The sequence below is a fragment of the Onychomys torridus genome, chromosome 23, assembly GCF_903995425.1.
Source record: "Onychomys torridus chromosome 23, mOncTor1.1, whole genome shotgun sequence".
NCBI lineage: Eukaryota > Metazoa > Chordata > Mammalia > Rodentia > Cricetidae > Onychomys > Onychomys torridus.
The window spans coordinates 66405800-66428979 of NC_050465.1; the positions used below are offsets into that span (position 1 = coordinate 66405800).

The 23180-nt window shown below is 42.3% G+C and overlaps 1 protein-coding gene across 1 annotated transcript in view; it reads left to right on the top strand.

The window, feature by feature from the left end:
• Col4a3 (collagen type IV alpha 3 chain) overlaps positions 1-23180 on the top strand; it is a 133884-nt gene that overhangs the window by 109091 nt on the left and 1613 nt on the right. The window contains exons 38-51 of the mRNA XM_036172912.1: positions 743-869; positions 2414-2494; positions 2819-2917; positions 3290-3337; positions 5981-6166; positions 6622-6752; positions 11108-11180; positions 13315-13386; positions 13474-13599; positions 15940-16038; positions 19854-20066; positions 20672-20849; positions 20957-21071; positions 22522-22694. Coding sequence (XP_036028805.1) covers positions 743-869; positions 2414-2494; positions 2819-2917; positions 3290-3337; positions 5981-6166; positions 6622-6752; positions 11108-11180; positions 13315-13386; positions 13474-13599; positions 15940-16038; positions 19854-20066; positions 20672-20849; positions 20957-21071; positions 22522-22694 — 1721 coding nt within the window. The remainder of the gene's footprint in view (positions 1-742; positions 870-2413; positions 2495-2818; positions 2918-3289; positions 3338-5980; positions 6167-6621; positions 6753-11107; positions 11181-13314; positions 13387-13473; positions 13600-15939; positions 16039-19853; positions 20067-20671; positions 20850-20956; positions 21072-22521; positions 22695-23180) is intronic.

Genomic DNA, 23180 nt, shown 5'->3' on the forward strand with positions numbered 1-23180 from the left:
CTTCCACTGGGGTATTTTCTCAAAGAGCAATCCTATTTGATTGGATTCTTGCTCAGCTCACTACCAGCTCTGTCTAGATTCAGGTTTTTGCAGGTAATAAACCACACGGAATCTTCAGAGCTCTCAATTGGCCCAGACTGGTTTTTATCAGGTTAGGGAGTCACAGTAAGAAGATAATACATTCCAATCAGCCGTGATGGAAATTTTGAATGATCATTGATCTGAGATACAGGTGTGATGACTGTTAAATCAGTAAAAGGATGTTTTTAAACATGTGATTGGCATACAAATGTCTTTAAACATTGTATCTGCAGGACACCTCTCTGTTTAGCCTACTTCTTATTCCCTGTCAATCACCACGATTTTTGTCCATTTCTAGCTGTGTGATTTTTTTGATATCTCCCAGCTGGTCTCTGAAATCCATGAAGGCAGGGGCTGTGGGCATCATATGGGTATGCAGTCTGTCATCACATAGACCCAGTCCTGTCCAAGACCCCATCTTGGTTAAATGTTCTACTACTGTTCTCCTGAAACCTTTCCAGTGTCTTTAGAAAGAGAGAGCTTCATTTCCATTTTGCATTGGGCCTCACAAAAGGTGCAGCTAACCTATCCCCCATACATTTTAGGGTACTGGCCTGTGACAGATACTCAGCAAGGATTGATAAATGAATAAGATGTTTTTACCCCCCACCTAACCACATCTCCTGCCTATATGAGAACTTTAAAGGTGTTTGAATTTAAGGGTGAACCAGGATTGCCAGGTGCCAAAGGAAAGAAAGGAGAGAGAGGACCACCTGGGCCACCTGGACAACCGGGGTCTGCTGGACCTGATGGAGCCCCTGGGAGTCCTGGGAGTCCTGGCCACCCAGGTGAGCACCGGCTTTACAGTTCAGAAAGGTGTAAGCAGTGTGTATGGGATGGCCTTTACCTTTTAGAATCATCTTTGTAAACAGAAAGCTACAATTTTGGATGTACATGCTACAACTGTTTTGATTGAACATTGAACTTCTAACTCTATGGCACTAAAAAAAAAAATAGTGAATTAATCAGAAGCAGCCTCATTTTACTCTTTACGAGACTGGTATCTAAACACCTGCTCTTGTAATCAAAACCTCTGAAGTTCTGCCTCAACAAAGTCAGCCAAGAAGCATGGAATGGTATTGTCCCTGCATAATCTTAGGTTAGAATAAGATAGCTAGCCGGGCTTATGATGCATGCCTAGGCTGGGTGACTTAACAGAAGCCTGTTTTCTAATGGTCTGAAAGCCAGAACTCCGAGACCAAAGTGCCGCTAAGGCTGATTCTCAAGAGGCCTCAAGGCTTGGCTAGTGCCATCTCTTCCTCTCTTGTGTTTTCATCCTCATCTCTTACAAAGATGCCACTCGTGTTGGACAAGAATCCTCACTTTTAATTAACTTTTTAGAAATCACATTATTTATTTATTCATTTATTATGAGTGAATGTGGTATGTGTATGCTGTAGGATGCATGTGGAGGTCTGAGGACAACTTGCAAGAAGAACTTATGGGAATCAATGCACTCACTCCTTCCAGTGTGCGGGGTCCTGGGCATCGAACTCAGGCTGTCAGACTTGGCAGCAAGCATCACTACCCATTTAGTTATCTTGTCAGCCCCAATTTTTAACAACCACATTGCTAAACACAATGGCATCCTGAGGTACTGGGGACCTCAACGTATAACCTTGGGGGAAACATAATTCTACTTGTAGTTCTATTTTAAATCTTTTTTTTTCCTGGCATATTTCTGATCTAGACATTGACATTCAGGTTATCATATAACAAATTTTTGTTTTGTTTTATTAAAAACAATTGCTCAGCTAGAGAGAAAGCTCAGTAGTGCAATGTTTTCCTCATGCATGTAAGGTTTTAGGTTCAATTCCCAGCCCTGGGAGGAGAAGGGAAAGGTGGAAAGAAAAAAATTATTTAATTAATCTGAAAAACAAAAAAACTTGCTGAACTATTTGGGCATAGCTGAAGACCTACATGCAGATAGCATTTAACCGAAGTTTTCAAACACTGAGGGGGTTCAACAAATTTGCAGTTAGTTTCTGATCTTAGCAGTAAGTCAGATATTGGGCACTCAGTGTCACAATCAAATCAGGTTGTCTGGCTTGGCTATAAGCACCTTTACCCACTGAACCATCTTGCCAGCCCCAATTTAACAACCATGTTGCTAAGTACAGTGGCATTTTGAGGTGCTGGGCGTTGGGACTTCAACAGATGAAAGGAATCACACCTGTGTGATTTCTAGGAAAAAGTCTTTTGAGACAAATGTCTGAGGGGACGTGTCAGGAATTTCCTTAAGGGCAGCCTGAGCATGGATGTTTCAGTCGCTAATGTAACTACCACTTATGTCTTGTTTTTCTTTTTCTCCCTCTTCTCTCTGGATCTTTAGGAAAGCCGGGTCCTGATGGTGATTTGGGTCTTAAAGGAAAGAAAGGCTTCCCAGGCCCTCCAGGAAGCACTGGCCCTCCAGGTTTCATTTTAAAACTTATTCTGCCCCTTGGCCTGAAGAAAATATACTTCCTTCTTGAGCTTAGACTATCTAAACTCACTCTTCCCATAGGATGCAGAAGAGTAGGCTTGTTGATACTACCTATCTAATTGAAGGATCTACCAGTATAAAATACCATGTTGTCATCTCAGAAGAGTATTAATCCAGGCATTTTTTTAACTTTATGCAGCTCTGCATAATTACCTTTCAGCACTTTCAACGTATCTCCCCAGTATTCACAGTAGGCCATAGAAGGAAACAGACCCTGTCTTTGAATGGTGTGGTTTGGGTTTCTGTTTGTTTCAGGTCCTCCAGGACTTCCAGGACCTCCTGGACCAATGGGTATGAGAGGTAACCAAGGACATGATGGAATTCCTGGTCCTCCTGGAGAAAAGGGAGAAACAGGTACTGCTTCCTCTTTAAAAAAAAATTATGTGCTTATGTGTATGTGTATGGGTTCATTCATACTGTCAAGAAGATGAACCAAAGGAATTCATTCTCCCCTTACCCCACATGGGTCCTGGGAGATTGAGTTCAGGTCATTAGTTTGAGAGGCATGAGCCCTTACCCAGAGAACTACCTCACTGTCCCTTGCTTTTAATATTTGATCTACTGGTTTATTAATAGCATTTTAATTTCATGTGGCTCTAATAATTCTTCACTGATAGAACTGATGGTCTCTAACAGTCTCAGCATGTACCAATTGTACTTCCTTCATATATAAGATGTACAACTGCGATTTATCGAACATTAATATATCAAAATTACCTCTTACAGGCTTACTGGGGGCCCATCCAGGCCCAAAAGGAAGCCCTGGTGTTCCAGGTAGGCAGTTCTTCCCTGACCTTAAAAATCTGCATTTCTTAGATGAGAATCTAGTTCTCTAGTTTTGACTTATTAGACAATGTAACTTGGCAAGTGAAAGATGATCACCCACTGGGGATACTAAATATTAATGATCTTAATAGTCAAACTATTTATCATCACAACAAAGGAATGAATCCAAATCTGTGACCTGGCTTTGGGGATTTCCTTCTGTGAAAGTTTCTAAAGATTAAAATGAATCTGTATGTCTTTGTTTTTCTGTTGTTGGTAGTTGGTTGTTTCGATGACTTGACTCCTAAAAGATGCAGGTGGAGTTGGCTTCCCTGTGAGCATCCTTCCCTGTTGAGATACAGTGGTAATCCTACCCTTTCTCACTTGGACTCCAGCCCCTGCACTGAGCTTGTGATTCATGTTATTGTTTGTCAAGGGCTACCCTGTACCTCTCTCAACATCTGAGACATGACATGTTTAACTGCTTCTCAAAGTCTATGCATGTTTTTCTGACAGACCACAGGCATCCCTCTCTCAAGCTAGTGCCATAGGATAAACAGACTCTTTGAACTCTTCCCTATTTTGTAGAGAAAGAAGCCAAGACAAACAGCAAATTGTTTGTGCCTTTTAATGGTCTTTATTAGCCTTATGTCCTAGATATAGGAGTATTTCAAGGTAGTCATTCCACTTTATTCATAACAATTGATGCTATGCAGAAGATAGGTTGATGGTGAAAGTGGACTGGCCTGGAGTTGGAGAGTGTAAAGTAGACAGGAGTTGCTCTCTCCACTTTGTTTCTGAGTGACTTGATTGTCCTTTTGGTCAATATCAGTGCTCACACACCTCCCAGAGCCTTTCAATCCTGATGAACACAGAGTCTTTCCCTCTCCCAATGTCTAGTAATAAAATTATAGGAAAAAGAAAAGTTTCTGTTCATATTATTAGGCTCAGCTCAAAACTTACTGGAAGGAAATGCTGTATTTGCATTGCTTTGCATTCGACTACAAATAAAATTTCAAAAAAAAAAAAAAAAAGAACAAAACAGTCACACCTTAGACAAAAACCAAACAAACAAAAGCTTTAAAAATAACAAACAGTCCAGTCATGTAAGTGATCACTCGCCTCAACACTTCTGGGATGACAAAACATGAAGAGTCCATTGAAACTTGGAATACATGGATTGGTTTAATTAGTTTATTCTCTCACATCCTTAAGAGAACTCATATTAGACCACAAGGAATAATTTTAACAAAACTGTAATATAAAACCCACAATGTAAGTATGTGAGGTCATTGCTGAAGAAAGACAATGCTACAGAGCCAGAAACACCCTGAAGCCTTCTCATGACTGTCTTTAACAGCACAGGTTACAGGCACTATAGATTAAAGGACGTGAATACAGAAAGGACCACACATTCATCACTTCGACTTTCTTTATCACCCCAGGTCTTTCCTATCCAACAGTGTCCCACCCACAACTTTTCTCCAGTCTCCAGCCTCACGCTCACTTCTACATTCATGCCATTTACTCTCAAGAATAGCACAGAGAGGGCTGGAGAGATGGCTCAGAGGTTAAAAAGCACTTGCTGCTCTTGCAGAGGACGAGGGTTCGGTTCCTAGCATGCACATAATGACTCATAACCACATGTAACTCCTGTCCCAGGAGATCTGATGCCCTCTTCTGGCCCCTCTGGGCACCAGGTACATACATGGAGCACATATATTCATATAAGCAAAACACTCATATACCTAAGATATAAAATACATAAGCCATTTTTAATTAAAAAAAAAAAAAACAGATAGGAAAGAGGAGGGAAGATTGTTTTTAATCATACTACATCTTTTATCCAGGAATGTCAAAGCACAATTTCTTGAAGGTTTTCTGAGATGACAAATAATGCATGGTACTAAGCTGTAACCTTTCTGGGGTCTTCTTTCATACCTCTTGCCATGTTTATCCCTCCTAGACAGTGTCACAGCCATGGGGAAGATTTGCCAGGAGAGCAAGCAGGATTATACCTTCCTCTGTGTCTACAAGGGCAACAATTCAAAGTACACATTGCTGCCCTGAAGTTTAGCTTTTCTCTGCTCTATTTAATTATCTGTAAATAAATAATGTCACTAGGAAGGTCGCCAAATAATACCTGTGGCTTACATCTGCATGACACTTTAGATCTTATATCATGGCTTTTGTCTATATGTTAGCTATGTGTTTTGTTTTTAAGAACTGAACTACGGCAGGTATATTTTTACTTTTAAAATAAAACAAAGAAAGAGCTGGGAGATGGCTCAGTCAGTATGAAGTATACAGTGTCTGTAATATCAGCACTTAGGAAGGATGAGACAATGCAGATCCCTGGAATTTGACAGTCAGCTACTCCAGCCAAGTCAATGATCTCTAAGTTCACTGAGAGCATTTTTCATAAAATAAGACATAGGAGCAAGCGCGCACACATACCACAACAGAGATTTGTAACAGTGTAGTGATTTTGCCTAGATCCACACCTAGTCCGAGGAAGACCTATGTTTTTGATCTTCAGCCTCCTTTTTAAAGAAAGGAAATAAATTATGAATTTCAACATCTTCAAGGAAAGTGCCTACATTACTGAAGCAAACCACAAATTATAACCCAACTGAGCTTTCTTCTTTGCAGGTGTCAAAGGAGACAAGGGAGTTCCGGGCTTGCCTGGCCTCCCTGGCAGGAAGGGGACCATGGGAGATGTTGGACCTCGAGGACCCCCAGGCAACAGTGGGCTCCCAGGACCACCAGGTCTACCTGGGACAATTGTCCCTGGCCCAAAAGGAAACCAAGGTCTTCCTGGCCCAAGAGGAAGTTCAGGTAGAGAGTCTGATTTCACATGCTGGAATGAAAGACACATTTGACACATGACTTCTCCTTTTGCTCTCTGTTTTCTTCATCCTTCACATATCCCTGACTCTCATGTGCAGTGAGTTGTTGTTGGTGGTGGTGAAGGACAGTGGCCTGGGCAAAAGATTAGTAGATTTAGTTAAGTCTCCTAAAGACAGAGACCTCTGTTGTTGAGCATGTACTATGCATTGGGCTGGATGTTTCCCCACAGACTGTCCTCGGGGAGATGTGGTTCCTTCCTGCCCCCCCCACTTCCCTAGCATGCTCTTACTCCATCTTCACCACAGCCCCACCTCACAGCAGTGAAGGAAAGGGTGTTTGAGGCAGTAACAAGGTGTGGGGCTTATATTTCATTTGAAAGAATCCATGACAGAGCTCTCCAGGACCCCTTACTGGCAACTCTGATGGACTCTTTGTGAATCCAGGGAAGCCAGGGACCCCTGGACCTCCAGGACTTATCGTAAAAGGCATAAAAGGTGACAAAGGATTTATGGGCCTACCTGGCCCCAAAGGTCTACCTGGAGCTGTAGGCGACATGGGCCCACCAGGTTACCCGGTGAGTGTATAATGTTATCAATATGCTTCTGACTTACTGTTGCTCTACTGCAGTCACGTTGTATAGATCAGTACTGGTCACACCTGCTCGCTATTCATAAACTGTCCAATTAACTCTGGTGAACCAACTGGTGTGCATGATTGGCTGCACCTGAATGTAGCACATGGTAATTACTGATGACACATAAATGGGGTGATACATCCAAGTATCACCCACAGAGCCCAGGAAATCAAAGAATCTTAAGAGCTGCAAAGGTTTCACCTCTACAAGGCCTTTAATAAATGTATCTATGGGCTATGGGACATAAACCTCTGACATTTGCTTATGTAAACTCTGAGCTATTCCAGTGTGGAAAAAAACTAAACACCTAGTAGTTGACAATTGTCCTCAAATGACAGTCATTCTTGCCCTCTATTAATATGCTTTCAAAATGACCTTTGCTATCCTGTAAATATGTCCATTTTCTCCCCACCACATGTCACCAATGTTTGAATGTAATTTTGATTTCTTCCTATTATTTTCAATCTGTTTCTGGAAGATTCAGTTTTATTGTTCATCAGCCTTACCTCTCCCCTTAATATGCCCCAGTTCGACAGTATATCCCTTTAAAATGAAGCCAGCAGTAGAAAACTCTGCAGAAATAAGAGCTAAGTCCCCCAGTGAGTGGCTAAGGGAGGGAAAAGTATCTCACTGGCCTGAACATTACCATTTTAGGACTTCAACCTAAGATCCCTGTGGGCCACTCAGCTGACTCATGGCCACATTGATAATGGCACACTGAGCTTAGAATCAGCTGGGCTCACAAGACTTTTCTTCATAAAATTCTCCAATATTGTTGTAGAAATAATCTGCCTTTCCAGTGAGAAATCACTCCACACACTTAGAAATTAATAAAGGAAAGACATTTTAGTAGCACATGTTCAGCTCTCACTAATGCCCATGAGAAGCTTGCCTCCAATAGAAAGTTTTATTAATTTACATACACCTTAGGCTTATGAATTTCACATAAGCTATCATCTAGGACCCCCCCCCCAAAAAAAAAACAACTCTTAGGTCATGGCTCCAGGTTACACTTTGAGCAATTTAAACAGAGACCAGAAACTATAAATCTGGATATGTAGGCAAATGGGAGATCTCCACAACAAAGCTATTGCTAGAATTATTTTAAGCACACCAATGTTGTACTTTTTTCCAAGCAGTTGCTACCCAGGTTCATCTTGGCCAACGCAGAATTATGCTTTTCTCAAGAAGGGAACCAGGAACTTTATGGCAGGCCAGGACTTAATACTGCTTGTGACCCCATGCTACCCCCTTGAACATCCTGTTAGAGGCATGTTCTTTGATGATAAGCCTCAGGGCTGCTCAATTCTGATGAACATTTACATCCTAGGACCATACATCTTCCTTATCTCTAGCAGGCCTAGTTAGCTGCTTACCTTTGGGGTGGTTTGGAGGCAGTACTCCCTCAACTCAATTCTACTTTATGTGATTAATGTCTCCTAAGCAAATGTATTAGTAAATCCTTTATAACGCCGATTCTATTACTTTGAGCTTCTCCTATCTTAGTGTTTCTTCCATATTTTCCCTGTCTAGCTTTGTGCTGTTGGTGTTTGAGATGTAAGTGCAGAACTTTGACATTTACCTCTTAAGGATGCCATCCTGTTCTTGTAGGCAGACTCCTGGGCTCCCAGCCCAAGACCTCCCATTTCTTAGTCTCTCCCTCAACCTCCACCACCTCTCCTGAATTCTCTTAGTGGCTCATTCAGTATGCCCACCTCTGTTTTCCTCGGTCTCTTGGAAAGAGGTATTGAGTAGATGAGTGTGGTTCAATACTCATTATGGAGTGTCTGCCCTGTAACCAGTCACTGTGGTCTAAGGTACTGAGACATGGCATTTTCACGCTGTGTGCTATGAGGACAGATGTAGTGCTGAAAGAATACAGGAGGAACACCTAATTTCTTCTGTGGAATGTACTCAGGGCCTGGGTCTGAAAAGATACACACCAGTTATCCAGGAGAACTAGAAAAGCAAGGATGAAGGCCAAAATGCCTAAAGACACTGTATTGTGTGAGGGGTCCAACTGGAGGCTGAGGTTGAATGAGAACCCATCCAGATGAGACCAGAGGATTTGAAAGAGGTCAGGTCATGAAGCTCTCATTTACTAGACTAAGAAGCAATACATTACAGCTGGAGAGATGGCTCAGTGGTTAAGAGTACCTGCTGTTCTTCCAGGGGACCTGGGTTCAGTTCCCAGTACCCACATCAGATAGCTCATAACCACTTTGTCTTAGTGTTTTGTTGCTGTGAAGAGAGATCATGTCCATAGCAACTCTTATAAAGGAAAATATTTAATTAGGGCTGGCTTACAGTTTCAGAGGTTTAGATCATTATCATCATGGCTAGAAGCATGGTGGCATGCTGGCAGACATGGTGCAGGAGAAGGAGTTCTACATTTGACCCAAAGGCAGCAGGAGACTGCCCCACTAGGCCTAGCTGGAGCATATATGAGACCTCAAAGCTCATAACCACTTTGTCTTAGTGTTTTGTTGCTGTGAAGAGAGATCATGTCCATAGCAACTCTTATAAAGGAAAATATTTAATTAGGGCTGGCTTACAGTTTCAGAGGTTTAGATCATTATCATCATGGCTAGAAGCATGGTGGCATGCTGGCAGACATGGTGCAGGAGAAGGAGTTCTACATTTGACCCAAAGGCAGCAGGAGACTGCCCCACTAGGCCTAGCTGGAGCATATATGAGACCTCAAAGCCCATCTCCACAGTAACACACTTCCTCCACCAGGGCCATACCTACTCCAAAGGTCACACCTCCTAATAAGTACTCCCTATGGGCCAAGCATTCAAACACATGAGTCTTATGGTGGTCATTTCTATTCAAACCACAACACACCTGTAACTCCAGCTACAGGTTTTCCAACACTTCTGGTTTCTGGCAATACCTGTATATTCTCTCTCTCTCTCTCTCTCTCTCTCTCTCTCTCTCTCTCTCTCTCTCTCTCTCTCTCTCTCACACACACACACACACACACACACACACTTTAAAATTAAACCTTAAAGAATCAGTACATCACTTCTTCATTCAAGGGTGTGTGTCAAGTGCCTGTACTAGTTGGAATTTAAATAACTTGCCTATTGTTTTGGTAATTCACTAAGCTTAAAACATATCTTGATTGCCCAACCACTGTGATCAAAGACATGGTGGAGAGAACACATGAAAACACAGAATCTCTATGACCCAACCCACCATCCCACCTCTAATACCCTCACTAGGGATGAATATGGGGGTTCAGTGGTGTGAACTATTATTAGGAGTCATGTTAAACTCTCTTTATCTCTTTTGCTATTTGGTTTCTAGAATCTACTTTTTGAGATATTGTCCTCTTCCTTCCAATCTCTAGATGTTACTCATGTACTCTCTGATGCTTTGAAAATTCTCATTATTAAGCTGATGATCACATCTAAAGTTCTTCCAGGGACACTGACAGATAAATAGCACAATCTGTGGGCAGGACTTGTCTCAATTCTTTGGGTGCTCTCCTGGTCGTTTCCAATGGAAAGACGATTCTGCTTGAGGGATGTCCTGACTGGCCGTCTTAACAACTCTCTGCACAAAATATCTCCCTTTCCACCTGAGGGCTGAACCTGCTATCTGACTCTCCTTAGCTACCTTTCACTAAAGAGAACAGGTGGTTGCCAGAAGCCAAAGTCCCTGATCAGATGGCTCCCTTTCCTTTCTCTCTGCTTTCAACCTTGTACCACCCCATGCCAGCAACTGGGCGACTGCCTTTTTCCTCCGGAGGCAGCTTACTGTAAGGAAACCTTTGTTATTCTTGGCACCTTTTTCATGATTTTGTTCATTGTTTTCAATAGCATCCCCCTTCCAGTCCCATCTCTAGATAGTGTAGTTCTCTCACCACCCTCATTAGGAGTCATTTAGAACTCTGCCAGCTTAGCAAAATGATGCTTGGGTTCAACAATGGCTCTACTGGTCTTTGATAAAATTACAGGTTCATTCTTCCTGAAATACAGGATCGCCCCATTTCAATGCATTCAAAGCTAAAACAGTGTACACTAACATTAGATGGCAGGTTTGCTTTGTGTGTGTGTGTGTGTGTGTGTGTGTGTGTGTGTGTGTGTGTGTGTGTTGTTTAAAATAGTCCTAGGAAGAGCTCTAGGGAGTATAAGAGCTATAGGTAGGCAGAATACTAAACTGACAGGTAATTTTACCTTATTCTTATGCAATATAAAGTTCTCTCTTTTGCTTAAAAAATAATCTGTCATGAATACTGTGCTTTTAAGACTTTGTGGTTCTGTTCTTCCCCTATAATCAAAATATAGGGACCACCAGGTACCCCAGGTCTTCCAGGTCTCAAAGGTGATCCGGGATTCCCTGGATTTCCAGGCATAAAAGGTACTATTTTGATACCATTGCTCTTATGTACAAATACAGTAACTGCTAGTCAGATCACATTTGTAAAACTGCACACCATGTTTGATGGACACCTATGGCCACCTGAGACAGTGAGGAACAGTATAAATGGGACCTCGGGTGAGGACCTACAAACAGGATTTCAATGTGAGCACTCCACTAGTATCTAAACCCATGGGATTGAGATAAAAGCTATTACATAACAATGGAAACTACAGGAAAACTAGAGACAATTGAAATATTTCCTTTGGGAGTTTTTAAATGTATTGGGATGAGGGCTGGCATACTACACCAATACCCACAGTATTATTTTTAAGTTTTGGCTATCTGCATTTAATTTCATAATTTGGAAAGCTGAAAACATCTAAAACAACAGCCACCAGACCATTAGTGTGGGGAAAGTGGATTTTTATGCAGATTTATTCATTTGTGTTTTATGGGATTTATTTACATACAGTTATAGAGACTGAACCCATGCTGGACAAGGGCTCTAAAACTGAAATCCAAGCCATTATATTCTTAATATTAAATGTACTGTGATGTGCCAGGTGTAGTAGAGCATGCTTGTAATTTTAGCACTTGGGAGGCAGTGGCAACAGGATCACTAGAAAGAAGTTCAAGGCTAGCCTGCTCTGCTTTGTGAATTCTAGGCCTTCCAGAGCTATGCAGTGAGATTCTGTCTGGAGGTGGGGCTGGGAGCAATGTTTTCTGTTTTTGTTTTTGTTTTTTAAATTGGCTTCATTGTTTAGCGTTCAGTCCCTGGTATGAGTTTCATACAGCAGGGATCTCTTATCACAGTCTGTAGAGATACTAAATAACAATTGTATCCAACATGAACAAGGCCAAGTTTCCATGAAGGAAAATGGTTTAAAGGAGGACCAAGTGGACTTTAAAAAATCTTCTTACAGTTTCTTCAGACTCCAGACTTTTAGGGAGCAGTTAGCTGAGGATAAATCATTATGAGTGATTGTGAGGCATCTCTCTGGATGTGGGTCGGGTGAATTCAGGCAGGCCTTCCTGGGCAAAATTAATGGTACCATCTTCCCAAGTCTCAGAATAAAACAGTGGACAGTATGAAAAGCATAGAAAGGCTCCACTGAAGAAAAGCATCTTTGAATGTTTTTAAGTACTTAGAAGTAAGAGAGGAGATTCTTACAACCAATTCCTGTGGTATCTCCCATGGGACACAAACAGATTTCAGAATCAAACTCTCGGTTTGGATCTACTATGAGATCCCACTTCTTCATTTGGAAAAGTTTCCATCACCAAAACATTTAGGTTGCTTCCCATAGTCATAAGTAAACATTCATACTTTCTTCTGGTTCTCAGAGTGAATGGGTAATTTCTAAAGGAGTCATCAGTTATTATTTTGTTTCATTTTGTTTTTCTCTGTTTTGCTTTTTTTGAGACAGCCTTGAACTTGCAGTCCTCCTGCTTCTGTCTCCCAAGTGCTGGGATTAAAGACTTGCACCACTAAACCCAATCTTACTATATATTTCACCTATTGATAACATTACAGTATCTTAAGTAACTAAATGTAATGTCTATGTAATTTGTTGTTGTTGTTGTTGTTATTGTTGTTGTTGTTTTGAGACAAGATCTCTCTGTGTAGTACTGGATGTCCTGGAACTTGCTATGTAGACCAGGCTAGCCTCAAATTCACAGAGATCCACCTGCCCCAGCCTCCTGAGTGCTGGGGTTAAAAGTGACATGCCCAGTCATGTCTGTGCACTTTTAATTCTCTTTGAAGGAGTATTTCTCCAAATCAATGGTTGTTTCTTGGTAACCTTTTATCACCTGTACCAAGGATTATGAATAGAAGTGAAATGTTAACCACTTTGCTACATAAATAAATTTATAGGAGAATTCCCAACATAATGAACTCTGGGCTATCTATACAGCTGGGGAAACAAAGTAGAAAGAAGGTCACTAAGAAAACTAAATGTAGAAGCTCATCAAGAAGTATTAGCAGGGGTTCAATAGGACCTTGTAACTTACCCCAAATAGTTCATTGGTTCCTAAACTCAAAAAGTGAACTCAGGAACACTTGCCTGTGAATATTAAAATGTAAGGGTTTTTTTTCCCTCTGTTTCTTTCTTCCTCTTCCTCTCCTTAGGAGAGAAGGGTAATCAAGGATTTCCTGGATCAATTGGACATCCAGGACCAATTGGACCCAAAGGACCACCTGGTAAATATATCTATTTTTCTATTATTGTTCTCTATAAAGAAAGAGTTGTTTCATGAAGTCATCTTCTCATTGTGGTTATGTCCATAGGTGCACCTGGAAAACCTGGAACACGTAAGATAATCTCCCTTCCAGGAAGCCCAGGGCCACCTGGTCCACCTGGACAGCCAGGAATGAAAGGAGATCCTGGGCCACTGGGACCACCTGGAAACCCAGGTATGGGACAGGATCCTTAGCAAAGGGTGAACAAAGAAAATCTGGAAAGCATTTGGGAAGCAGATGAGAGAACTCCACAGAAAACACTAAAGACTGCAACGTTTTATACAGTTAGTTTGACCAGTTTGACAAGTCAGTTTGACCAGCAGGAAAAAAGAGTTTAGAGCCTTGTAAACCTTGTAAGACCCTTGTAACATCTAGACATAGTACCAAGTAGGAAAAAAAATAGACCTTAAAATGCTGTTTTGGTTTTGGTTTTGTTTTTTTCGACACAGGGTTGCTCTCTGTAGCTTTGGAGGCTGTCCTTGAACTCACAGAGATCCACCTGCCTCTGCCTAAACCCATGGCCTTGCGTTTGCTAGGCAAGCGCTCTACCACCAAGCTAAATCCCCAACCCCGCTGTTTTGTTTTTATTAGGAGAAAGGTATTATACCTAGCTCCTCTGGCAAACACCAGCTTCTGGGTTTAATTCTTTTTTTTTTTTTTTTTTTTTTGCCAGGACTGTCACTTTTATTTGATAGGAAGGAGCCCTGACCCAGAGGGGATCCAGCTGGTTGGGGGATCTGGTAACAGAACTCCAAGAGGGGACCCCCTTCCTCCTCTCAGAGTGCAGGACCTTAAAGGGCTGAGGTGCAGCCCCACCAAAGCCTGCCTATGAGCCTCAAGGAACAAAGGGCATCTGTCCTGGGCACTGGAGTCAATAAATTATGGTCAGAAAAATTAATAGTGCCTGCTGACTTGGGCTTGGGACAGATCTAGCCTCAAGCCAAGGGCAGCCAGGAAGGCGGGAGGGCACTCCCACGAAGCTCGCAGGAGCCGATGGAGGTGGTTGCCTGGCACGAAAGAAAAAGATCATAAAGCAAAGTTGAATGGTGTCCCCTTAGAAAGCTAGTGAGGGACCTGGAAGTGGGCGTGGCCACAGTGCCACTGGGGGCGTGGCTAGAATTCCTGTTTCCTGTGAGCACTGTGATGGGGACAAGTGGTCCAGGGGTTTGGAAGGGATAACAGAAGACACACATGTAAATGTGCGAAGGGTGGCCGGCCCCAGGACGGTGGACAGGCTCCCTTTGGGCTGGGACAGACACAAAAAGCCCACACGCACAGCCACCAGCGGGGCTTCCCTTTATTTTAGTTTATTAATAGGATATACAGAGGCAGGCACTTAACAGTGGTCAAACCAAGCAGTGGGAATGGGATCTGCACAGAGGCACCAGGGCCCACCCTGTGGGGGAGGGCCAGCTGGGAGCCAAGAGGTCCCTGATGTCTCCCCAGCTCACACAGCCCAAACCACACTGGGATTGAGGAGAGTGAGGCAGACCAGAGCTGAGGAACTCCAGGCCTAAGGAAGGCACAAAAGGCACCTCTGGCTGCCAAGACTGGGCTGGGCTCAGGTTGTGTGGTTAATATGGCCAAAGAAGATATATATATATACAACTAGAGCCAGGTGGGTGGCCAGCACTGGGCCTACTGGGCCTGGCTCACTCCTGAAGAGCCCTTAGGGAAGTTGGATAGTTCCTGTACCCTAAGAACAAACAAAGGCTTACAGTCTGTGTGGAGAAACCCCTGGTAGAGTTCCCCTACACCAGCCTGGATCTTTCTTTCCAGATGGTCCCAAGGATGCAGCTCCTACTGCCAACCAGAGAGCTCTCCTTGTCCCAAAGTGCCAAGTGCCCATGTCCTGCTGTCTGGGGCTCCCACCTTTCTCATTATTGTCATGTCCACCAGGCTAGGGAGGAAAGGGGTAGGGCTGCCAGATTTAATTCTTAAATGAATGCCTAACTGCACCCAAGTTCTGCACATGTGGACTGGTCTAATTTGTACAGCCAAGCATTAAAGAAAAAATGACTTCGAAGTCTTTCCAGAATACTGATGTTTGGAAATTAAACCTAACCTTTCACATAGTCTTAGCATATTGGAATAGTTCTAAATAGGACTCTGTTCTCGTAAGTTTGTCTGAATCTCATGAGAGATAAGAAAGGTATTACTTGGAGTTGGGGATTTAGCTCAGTGGGCCCTGGGTTTGGTCCTTAGCTCCAGAGGGGGGAAAAAAAGGAAAAGAAAAAAAAAAGAAAGAAAGGTATTACTTAATGGTTTGATCACTTCATGGGCATTGTGAATTCTGGAATAAAATAAAACAAAACAGCATACGCTTTCATAAATTCATGGTTTCTTAAGGCCTTCTGGGGATGTTAATGAACAAACATGCCAGTTAGCACAGGACTAAAGGCCTTCCTGGGATGTCAAACTTGGCTGGCGATACTGCAGAAGTCCTCAGGTGGGTGGCAGGCTGACCTTGTATTCTAATGTGATGACATGTAATACAGCTCTCCTTTTGCCTAGGGCCCTGTGGAACAAAAGGTAAACCAGGCAAGGATGGAAAACCAGGATCTCCAGGGCCAGCTGGTGCAAAGGGCAACCAAGGCTCTAAAGGCCAACAAGGTAAAAAGCCCAGCTTGCCTCCCTTGCTGAAGCAGTATTGTTTCAGTGTTTAGAGGGGACTCGTGTACACATGTGAGTGCAAGAAAGAGTGGGTATTCTAGGTCTTTCCATTAGTACTATTGTTCAGATCAGAAGAAAGGCAGGGTGCCATCTGTTCATTTGGAAGGAGTCATGAATGACTGGAATACACTGTCCATTTTGCCCTGGGCAGATGTTCTTTTCATTTTTAGCCAAGGTGTAAATCTTTGGCTAAGGACAAATAGAGCTGATGAGGCACTCGTTAGTGTCCTATTCTCAGAAAGGCGAATTGTTTTCTAATTACCCACAGGTGTTACATTGACTAATAATTTCTTATAGGAGTATTACGACCTGGACCAGCAGGGTGGCTCTTCGGTGACAGGGTCCTAAGTGGGAGGGCCAGGAGATCAGAAGATAAGAAGATAGGAAAGTTTGGGATTGGGAGGTCTTGCACAAGCTATGCCTTATGCCAGGCAAGCTGGTTAAGAAGTACAGAATTTGATGTACTATTTGCAGGGGAGAAAGGGAACAGGGTCAGTGGAAAGGTAGCATACAACAGGAGGAAGAGGGGGTGCTAATCAACCAATGTTGTTTAAGAGAACACAGAGTACCTGAAGACATCAAGAATTGAGCACAGGGCAGCCTTGGGACTGACAGCCATAGCCCCTTAGAGTGGGAAAAGTTGGGTTCTCAGGATCCTAAGCCACAGCTCCCACAAGGTTCTTGCCTCAGGTAATTATGGCTTTGCCAGGTATATCCTGGATTTTAGAGAAGGAACTGTGTTCCTTCTCTGTAAGTCAGGGTCTCAGGGAAAGGCTCAAGGCACTAGCCCAGGCTATTACTGACTGCCAAGCAGATTTCTGGTTTACAGAAGGAGCTATGTTCCATCTTTATACATTAGGGCTTTAGTCTAGCTCTTACCAAGCACATCGTGCTGAGTTGGACGTTTTGTTGTTGATGATTATGTTTGTTTGTTTGTTTTTTACCTACCACCTTGGCGTGAATAGAACAACTTTGCTTCCTTATTTAGGAAAGCTGCTATACTAATTTTTAATATAAGTCAACTACTCAGGTGTATATTCTGCAAAAAAGCCTCCTAATATATAATGTTCTACTTGGAATATAAGCTATATAATATATCTAAATCTACCTTCTTCAAAACTTTCAAAGCACCTCTCTGGAAAAATACTGAAATGTCTAACTGCCTAACGTTACCGACTTTAATAATGAAAGCATAACTTCCACATATGATTTCTCAACTAGATTGGGCGCTTCAATTCAAATATGGTACTGTAATATTAGTTGTAATATTAACTGTAGGGTTATTTGATCTAGTGTTGCTGGGAATCTACATTAGAGGACATCCACCCATTTGATTCCAATCATACTGTGATTTTGTAAATGGTTCTATTAGTTTATATGCCTTAATTACCAAAGCTGGATTTTATAATGAGGTGGCAGCAAGCATTGAATACTACAATTCAAATTGTGTTAGGAATTGATTAGGGAGTAGTTAAATGTTGTAGGGGCCTCATTGAAATGATACAAGGATTCAAGTTTAGATCTGTAGAGATGCAGCATGGTCTTGTATAGTGCACATGAGCATGAATCTTTTTTTTCTTTTTTTTTTTCTGGTTTTTTGTTTTGTTTTGGTTTTTTTGTTTTTTTGAGACAAGGTTTCTCTGTGTAGCTTTGGGCCTTTTCCTGGAACTCACTCTGTAGTCCAGGCTGGCCTTGAACTCACAGAGATCTGCCTGGCTCTGCCTCCCAAGTGCTGGGATTAAAGGCATGCGCCACCACCGCCCAGCTATTTTTTCTGGTTTTCTGTGTGTAGTTCTGGCTGTCTTGGAACTCACTTTGTAAACCAGGCTGGCCTCAAACTTGAAGAGCTATGTCTCCTGAGTGCTGGGATTAAAGACTACATGAGCATGAACTCTTATCTCCAGTTTCTGCCCTGCTCAGCTAATGATTTTACAGTTACCATGGAGACACTAGAAAGTATCTTCTGCTTAAGGTCCATATTGGTTAGTTTTGTAACACTGTGATGAACATCCTCAAAAGAGGCAACTTGGGGTTGGGGATTTAGCTCAGTGGTAAAGCATTTGCCTAGCAAGCGCAAGGCCCTGGTTCAGTCCTCAGCTCCAGGAAAAAAAAAAAAAAAAAAGAGGCAACTTAAGGGAGGAAAGGCTTGTCACCAATAGGACAGGCACAGTGGTGAGAACATCCTGTAACAACAGAAGCAGCTCTCACCTCTTGCTGGGTCAGCAAGCAGAGAAAACAGGAATTACTAGCAGGTAAAATCTGGAGAGCGACCCCTAGTGACCACTTCTACCAGTCAGACCCCACCCCTAAGGATCCACAGCCTTTAAAACAGTGCAACAAGCCAAGGAAGGGCTGGGTATTCAAACCCCAGGCCTCTCAGCCTCACTTCAGATTCAAACGCTAACAGGGCCAATTATAGCCCCCTGTGAATAAGAGCAGAGGGCAGGGAACATAAAGAATGAGTCTGCTTCCTGTACAGTAAAGCCAAGGTCATGGTGGACTTGGGAAGCCTCCAAGGAAGGGAGGAAGGGACAAGAAGGAGAGAATGGATAACTCACCCAGTCTCATTTAGAGAGTGACAGAAGCATAAATACCACTTGATTTGCAACCTTTTTAAAAAATTTTGATTTATTTATTACATACACAGTGTTCTGTCTGCATGTCTGCCTGCAGGCCAGAAGAGGGCGCCAGATCTCATTACAGATGGTTGTGAGCCACCATGTGGGTGCTGGGAATTGAACTCAAGATCTCTGGATAACAGCCAGTGCTCCTAATGTCTGAGCTATCTCTCCAGCCTGGGTTTGCAACTCTTACAGATAAACAAAGAACCCTTGTGACAGCAGGAAGAAAGTCTGTTTTGCCTTGCTAATGGATCAAAACCTTTCTTAAAATTTGCACCTCTAGGAAGAACTTTCCAAGTTTTACATAATTGTTTTCGGGATTTACTAAAAGTTTAATGGTTATTATCTACTTGAACAGCTTTACAAGTTGTAGGTATTTATTTGATTCTGTGCTCCCCATACACACACATTGTAGGATAAGCCATTCATTCATTTGTACAAAATGTCTGTCAGGATCACCAAATCAAATGCAGGACACTATGCCAGACATCCCAAAGATCAAAAAAGACCTGATCTCAACAACCTCAAGATGTATGCAAGTAGCTGTGACAAGATGCATCCTGTGATAGACTGGCTAATATTTAATATTAGTTTTTCCATTGTATCAGTTATAAGGATATAAGGAATGTAGAGGAAGAAAGATTTGTATTGGCACTTGGATTTAGAGGGGTCAGTACGTGGTTGTTTGGCTCTATGCTTGGATGCCGTGTGCCGGAAGAGTATTGCGCACTGCATGGAAGACAGAAAGCAGGGAAAGCTGGATGGAAGGGGCCAGGGCAAGATACAGTATCCAAAAACAAACCCCCATTTCCTACCTCTCACCAATTCCCAATAAAGCCATCATCTATGAACCCATCAAGGAATCAATCCATTCATTAGGCCAGAACTCTCATGATTTAATCATCTCTAAAAATTCCTCCACAGGCACACCCAGGTATATTTTACTAATCTCCTTAATGGTTCTTAACCCTCTTGATAATTAAACCACCCTAGCCATGATATAGCCCATTCTTCCCTAAGATTCCTTACCATATTTGAGGCTTACCAGCCACATAGACTCATTTAAATTAGTACTTTGGAAAACAAGTTTGAGAGTCTGGTCATGATGCAACATGTATAACTTGTTTTTCAAAGGACCACCTGGATTGAATGGATTGCCAGGCTTAAAGGGAAGACCTGGAGACAGGGGAACACCTGCTGCTGGGACAAGAACGCAAGGGTTTGTCTTCACCCGCCACAGTCAAACCACAGCCGCTCCTTCCTGTCCCCAAGGAACACAGCCACTCTATAGTGGGTTTTCTCTTCTTTTTGTACAAGGCAATGAGCGTGCACATGGACAAGACCTTGGTAAGGTTCTAGTTCCCAGGCACTTTATGATGCAGTTTATAAAATACTTATTGGATGGGAGCTTCCTCTGAAGGTCACTGTAAATAATGTTAGCTTCTTCTGGTGCGTTTGAGAGAGAACAACTGTGGCCCAAGGTTTAATTTTCATCCTGATGTGTAAACTGCTAGAAGGAGCCCAACTAGGTTGGCCAAGGCCAACAATTTTCACCTCAACCAACTGTCTTTTGTTAATCCTCAAAGTAATCTTTTCTAAAGCTTCCTCCAGTTATTAGCTATTGTGAATACCTGGAAATACTTGATGCAGAGACATTGTCCCAACTGAACATCAGGCCCCAAGCTCTATCCAAGCTGGTTAGAAAAGGCTGTAAGAAGCATTCTTGATAGGGGAGGGTTCATTTACCCATGTGGGGCTCTGACTTTCACCATTCCTAAAGCTTCACAATACCACATTTTGCAAATCATTCTTAACTATTGTTTTTCTTTGTCTTTTTTTTGTTGTTGTTCAGTTTTGTCACTGGCTATGTGATAATTAACCTATGTCTAAATAATGACACTCAAAATAACTTTAATTTGCTGGAAGTGACACTCAGCTTCATGTTTTATTAGGCACTCTGGGCAGCTGCCTGCAGCGATTCACCACAATGCCATTCTTATTCTGCAACATCAATAATGTGTGCAATTTTGCATCACGGAATGATTATTCATACTGGCTGTCAACACCAGCTCTGATGCCGATGGACATGGCTCCAATTCCTGGCAGCGCTCTGGAACCCTATATTGGCAGGTATAAACTCAACCCCTTCATTTTGTAAAAGGACCAAGTGGACCGCTTAACTTGATAAGGATGTAAGGGTAGAAAGTGGCTGTCACACTATCGGTTTCATTCTACAGATGTACCGTTTGTGAAGGTCCTGCGTTGGCCATAGCTGTTCACAGCCAAACTACTGCTATCCCTCCATGTCCCCATGGCTGGGTTTCTCTCTGGAAAGGTTTTTCCTTCGTTATGGTAAGAAAAAAAAAAAAAAAAAGAAACTTAGCACATTTGAAGTAACCATTATTCCCTCTAGAATCTTGTACTGTGCTGAGAAAATGTGGTCTCCTATCTGCTAATGTGTGTAATACACCATAGATGCTTAACAATCTGAAAATACTTCTAAAGAGCAACTTTGGGGCTGGGGACCAACTCAGATGGTAGTGTTTACCTCGCATGCACAAAGTCCTAGGTTCCATTCCTCAGCAGTACATAGAACTGAGGAATCCCAGCATTCAGGAGGTAGGGCAGGGGCATTGAAAGTTCAAGGTCATCCTTGGCTACACATCAAGTTTGGGACTACACAATAACAACAAAAACCCCAGTCTCAATAAATGAAAACATTAACAACCGAAGAGTGACAACTTTGATGCTGTTGATAAGTAGTGGAGCACTGAAAAATAAGCGACAAGATGGCTCAGGGGGAAAGGCGCTGCCACCAAGCCTAATGACCTGAGTTCAATCCCTAAGCCCCACAAGGTGGAAAGAGAATCAGCTTCCCCAAACTGTCCTCTGACCTCTATACATTTGTGGTGGCATGCATGTACACACATACACACCAAAAACAACAAACATATAAATGTAATTTACAATTCTTAAATAGACATCTCAGGAGATTTTCCACAAACCCCTAACTGTAGCATTCACGTGAGAAGTAGCTACACTTTAATGGAAGTGGAATGCCTAGTTTTTCATTTTTTGTGATGGTTTCTTTACCTACATTGTCTGTAATGCTTATGATAACCAGAGGAATACTTTTTAGCATTTGTGAATTCATAAATAAAAATGGAGCTGTTTTCTTAAGGTATCATGATTATGAAGTGACAAAATGTGCCTTGTATCATGCCCCTCTAATGCTCCTAAGAAGCTGAGAATGGGGAGGAGCTTCTTAAGAAAAGCCCTGACATTAGTGCTAAACTCAGGATACGGACCAACCACCTACAGTGCTAATGGCTGTGTACTGTCACTATTCACATTCTGCACAGCCTTATTATTACATATCATCCCCACTTCTTCACTCACAGCTGTCCCACATCATGAGCCCCAACTGGTCTGGGTAGTAAAGATGGCAGGGACCATGTTCTTTACATGGAGCATCTATCCCAGCGGTAAAGACAGACAATGGGCAAAATAAGAAAACAGTAGTAGCCATGGATCTAAGTGCCGAAACGTGTATTGAAAGATAAGGTAAGAGAGCTCACAGCTCTCACTTGTCTGTGGATGACTGTATCTCTTCCTAAGATGCCCAGAGTATTAGCAAGTCTGGACAAAACAGAAGATATTTCTGTTTAGAAGCTTGGTTTGGTTTTGTTTTCCATTCCTGATGCTTCATATTACTGCTCCCTACCCACCTGAAAAATGTGGAAAACTTGCATTTGAACTCCAGTGAATAATGTTTTACATTGAGATATTTTTGTTGTGATAGTTCACAAGCGCAGGCTCTGAGGGTGCTGGACAAGCACTTGCATCACCCGGCTCCTGCCTGGAAGAATTCCGAGCCAGTCCGTTTATAGAATGCCATGGACGGGGAACCTGTAACTACTACTCAAACTCCTATAGTTTCTGGCTGGCTTCATTAAACCCAGAAAGAATGTTCAGGTAACTATGCCATGTCAGCCTTAATCAATGGTAGAACTGTTCAAAGGCTGCCTATATCTGCTTTTATTTTTACCTGTATATGGATGTACTTACATTAACTCTCTCACCCCCGCCAATAAAATCCTGTCTATCTTCATACTCGCAGGTTAGAGGTATTTTGAACTCAACAAGTAGGCTCTATTTCTCACTGTGTCAGTAAAGAGCAAATATGCCCATGATTTTGTCATCACTAAACATACTCAACACATATATGGATTTATAGTAAATTACTGAGTAAAAACTGTAAACAGACATTTTTTGTCCCTACTGCCTGGTCCCAAATAATCATGCAGAGGCTTAATATTATTTATAAATGCTTATCTGATAGCTCAGGCTTGTTACTAGCTAACTCTTGCACTTAAATTAACCTATATTTCTATTTATGCTTTGCCACATGGCTCATGGCTTGTTACCTCATTTTTTAAAATATTTTATTTATTTACTTAT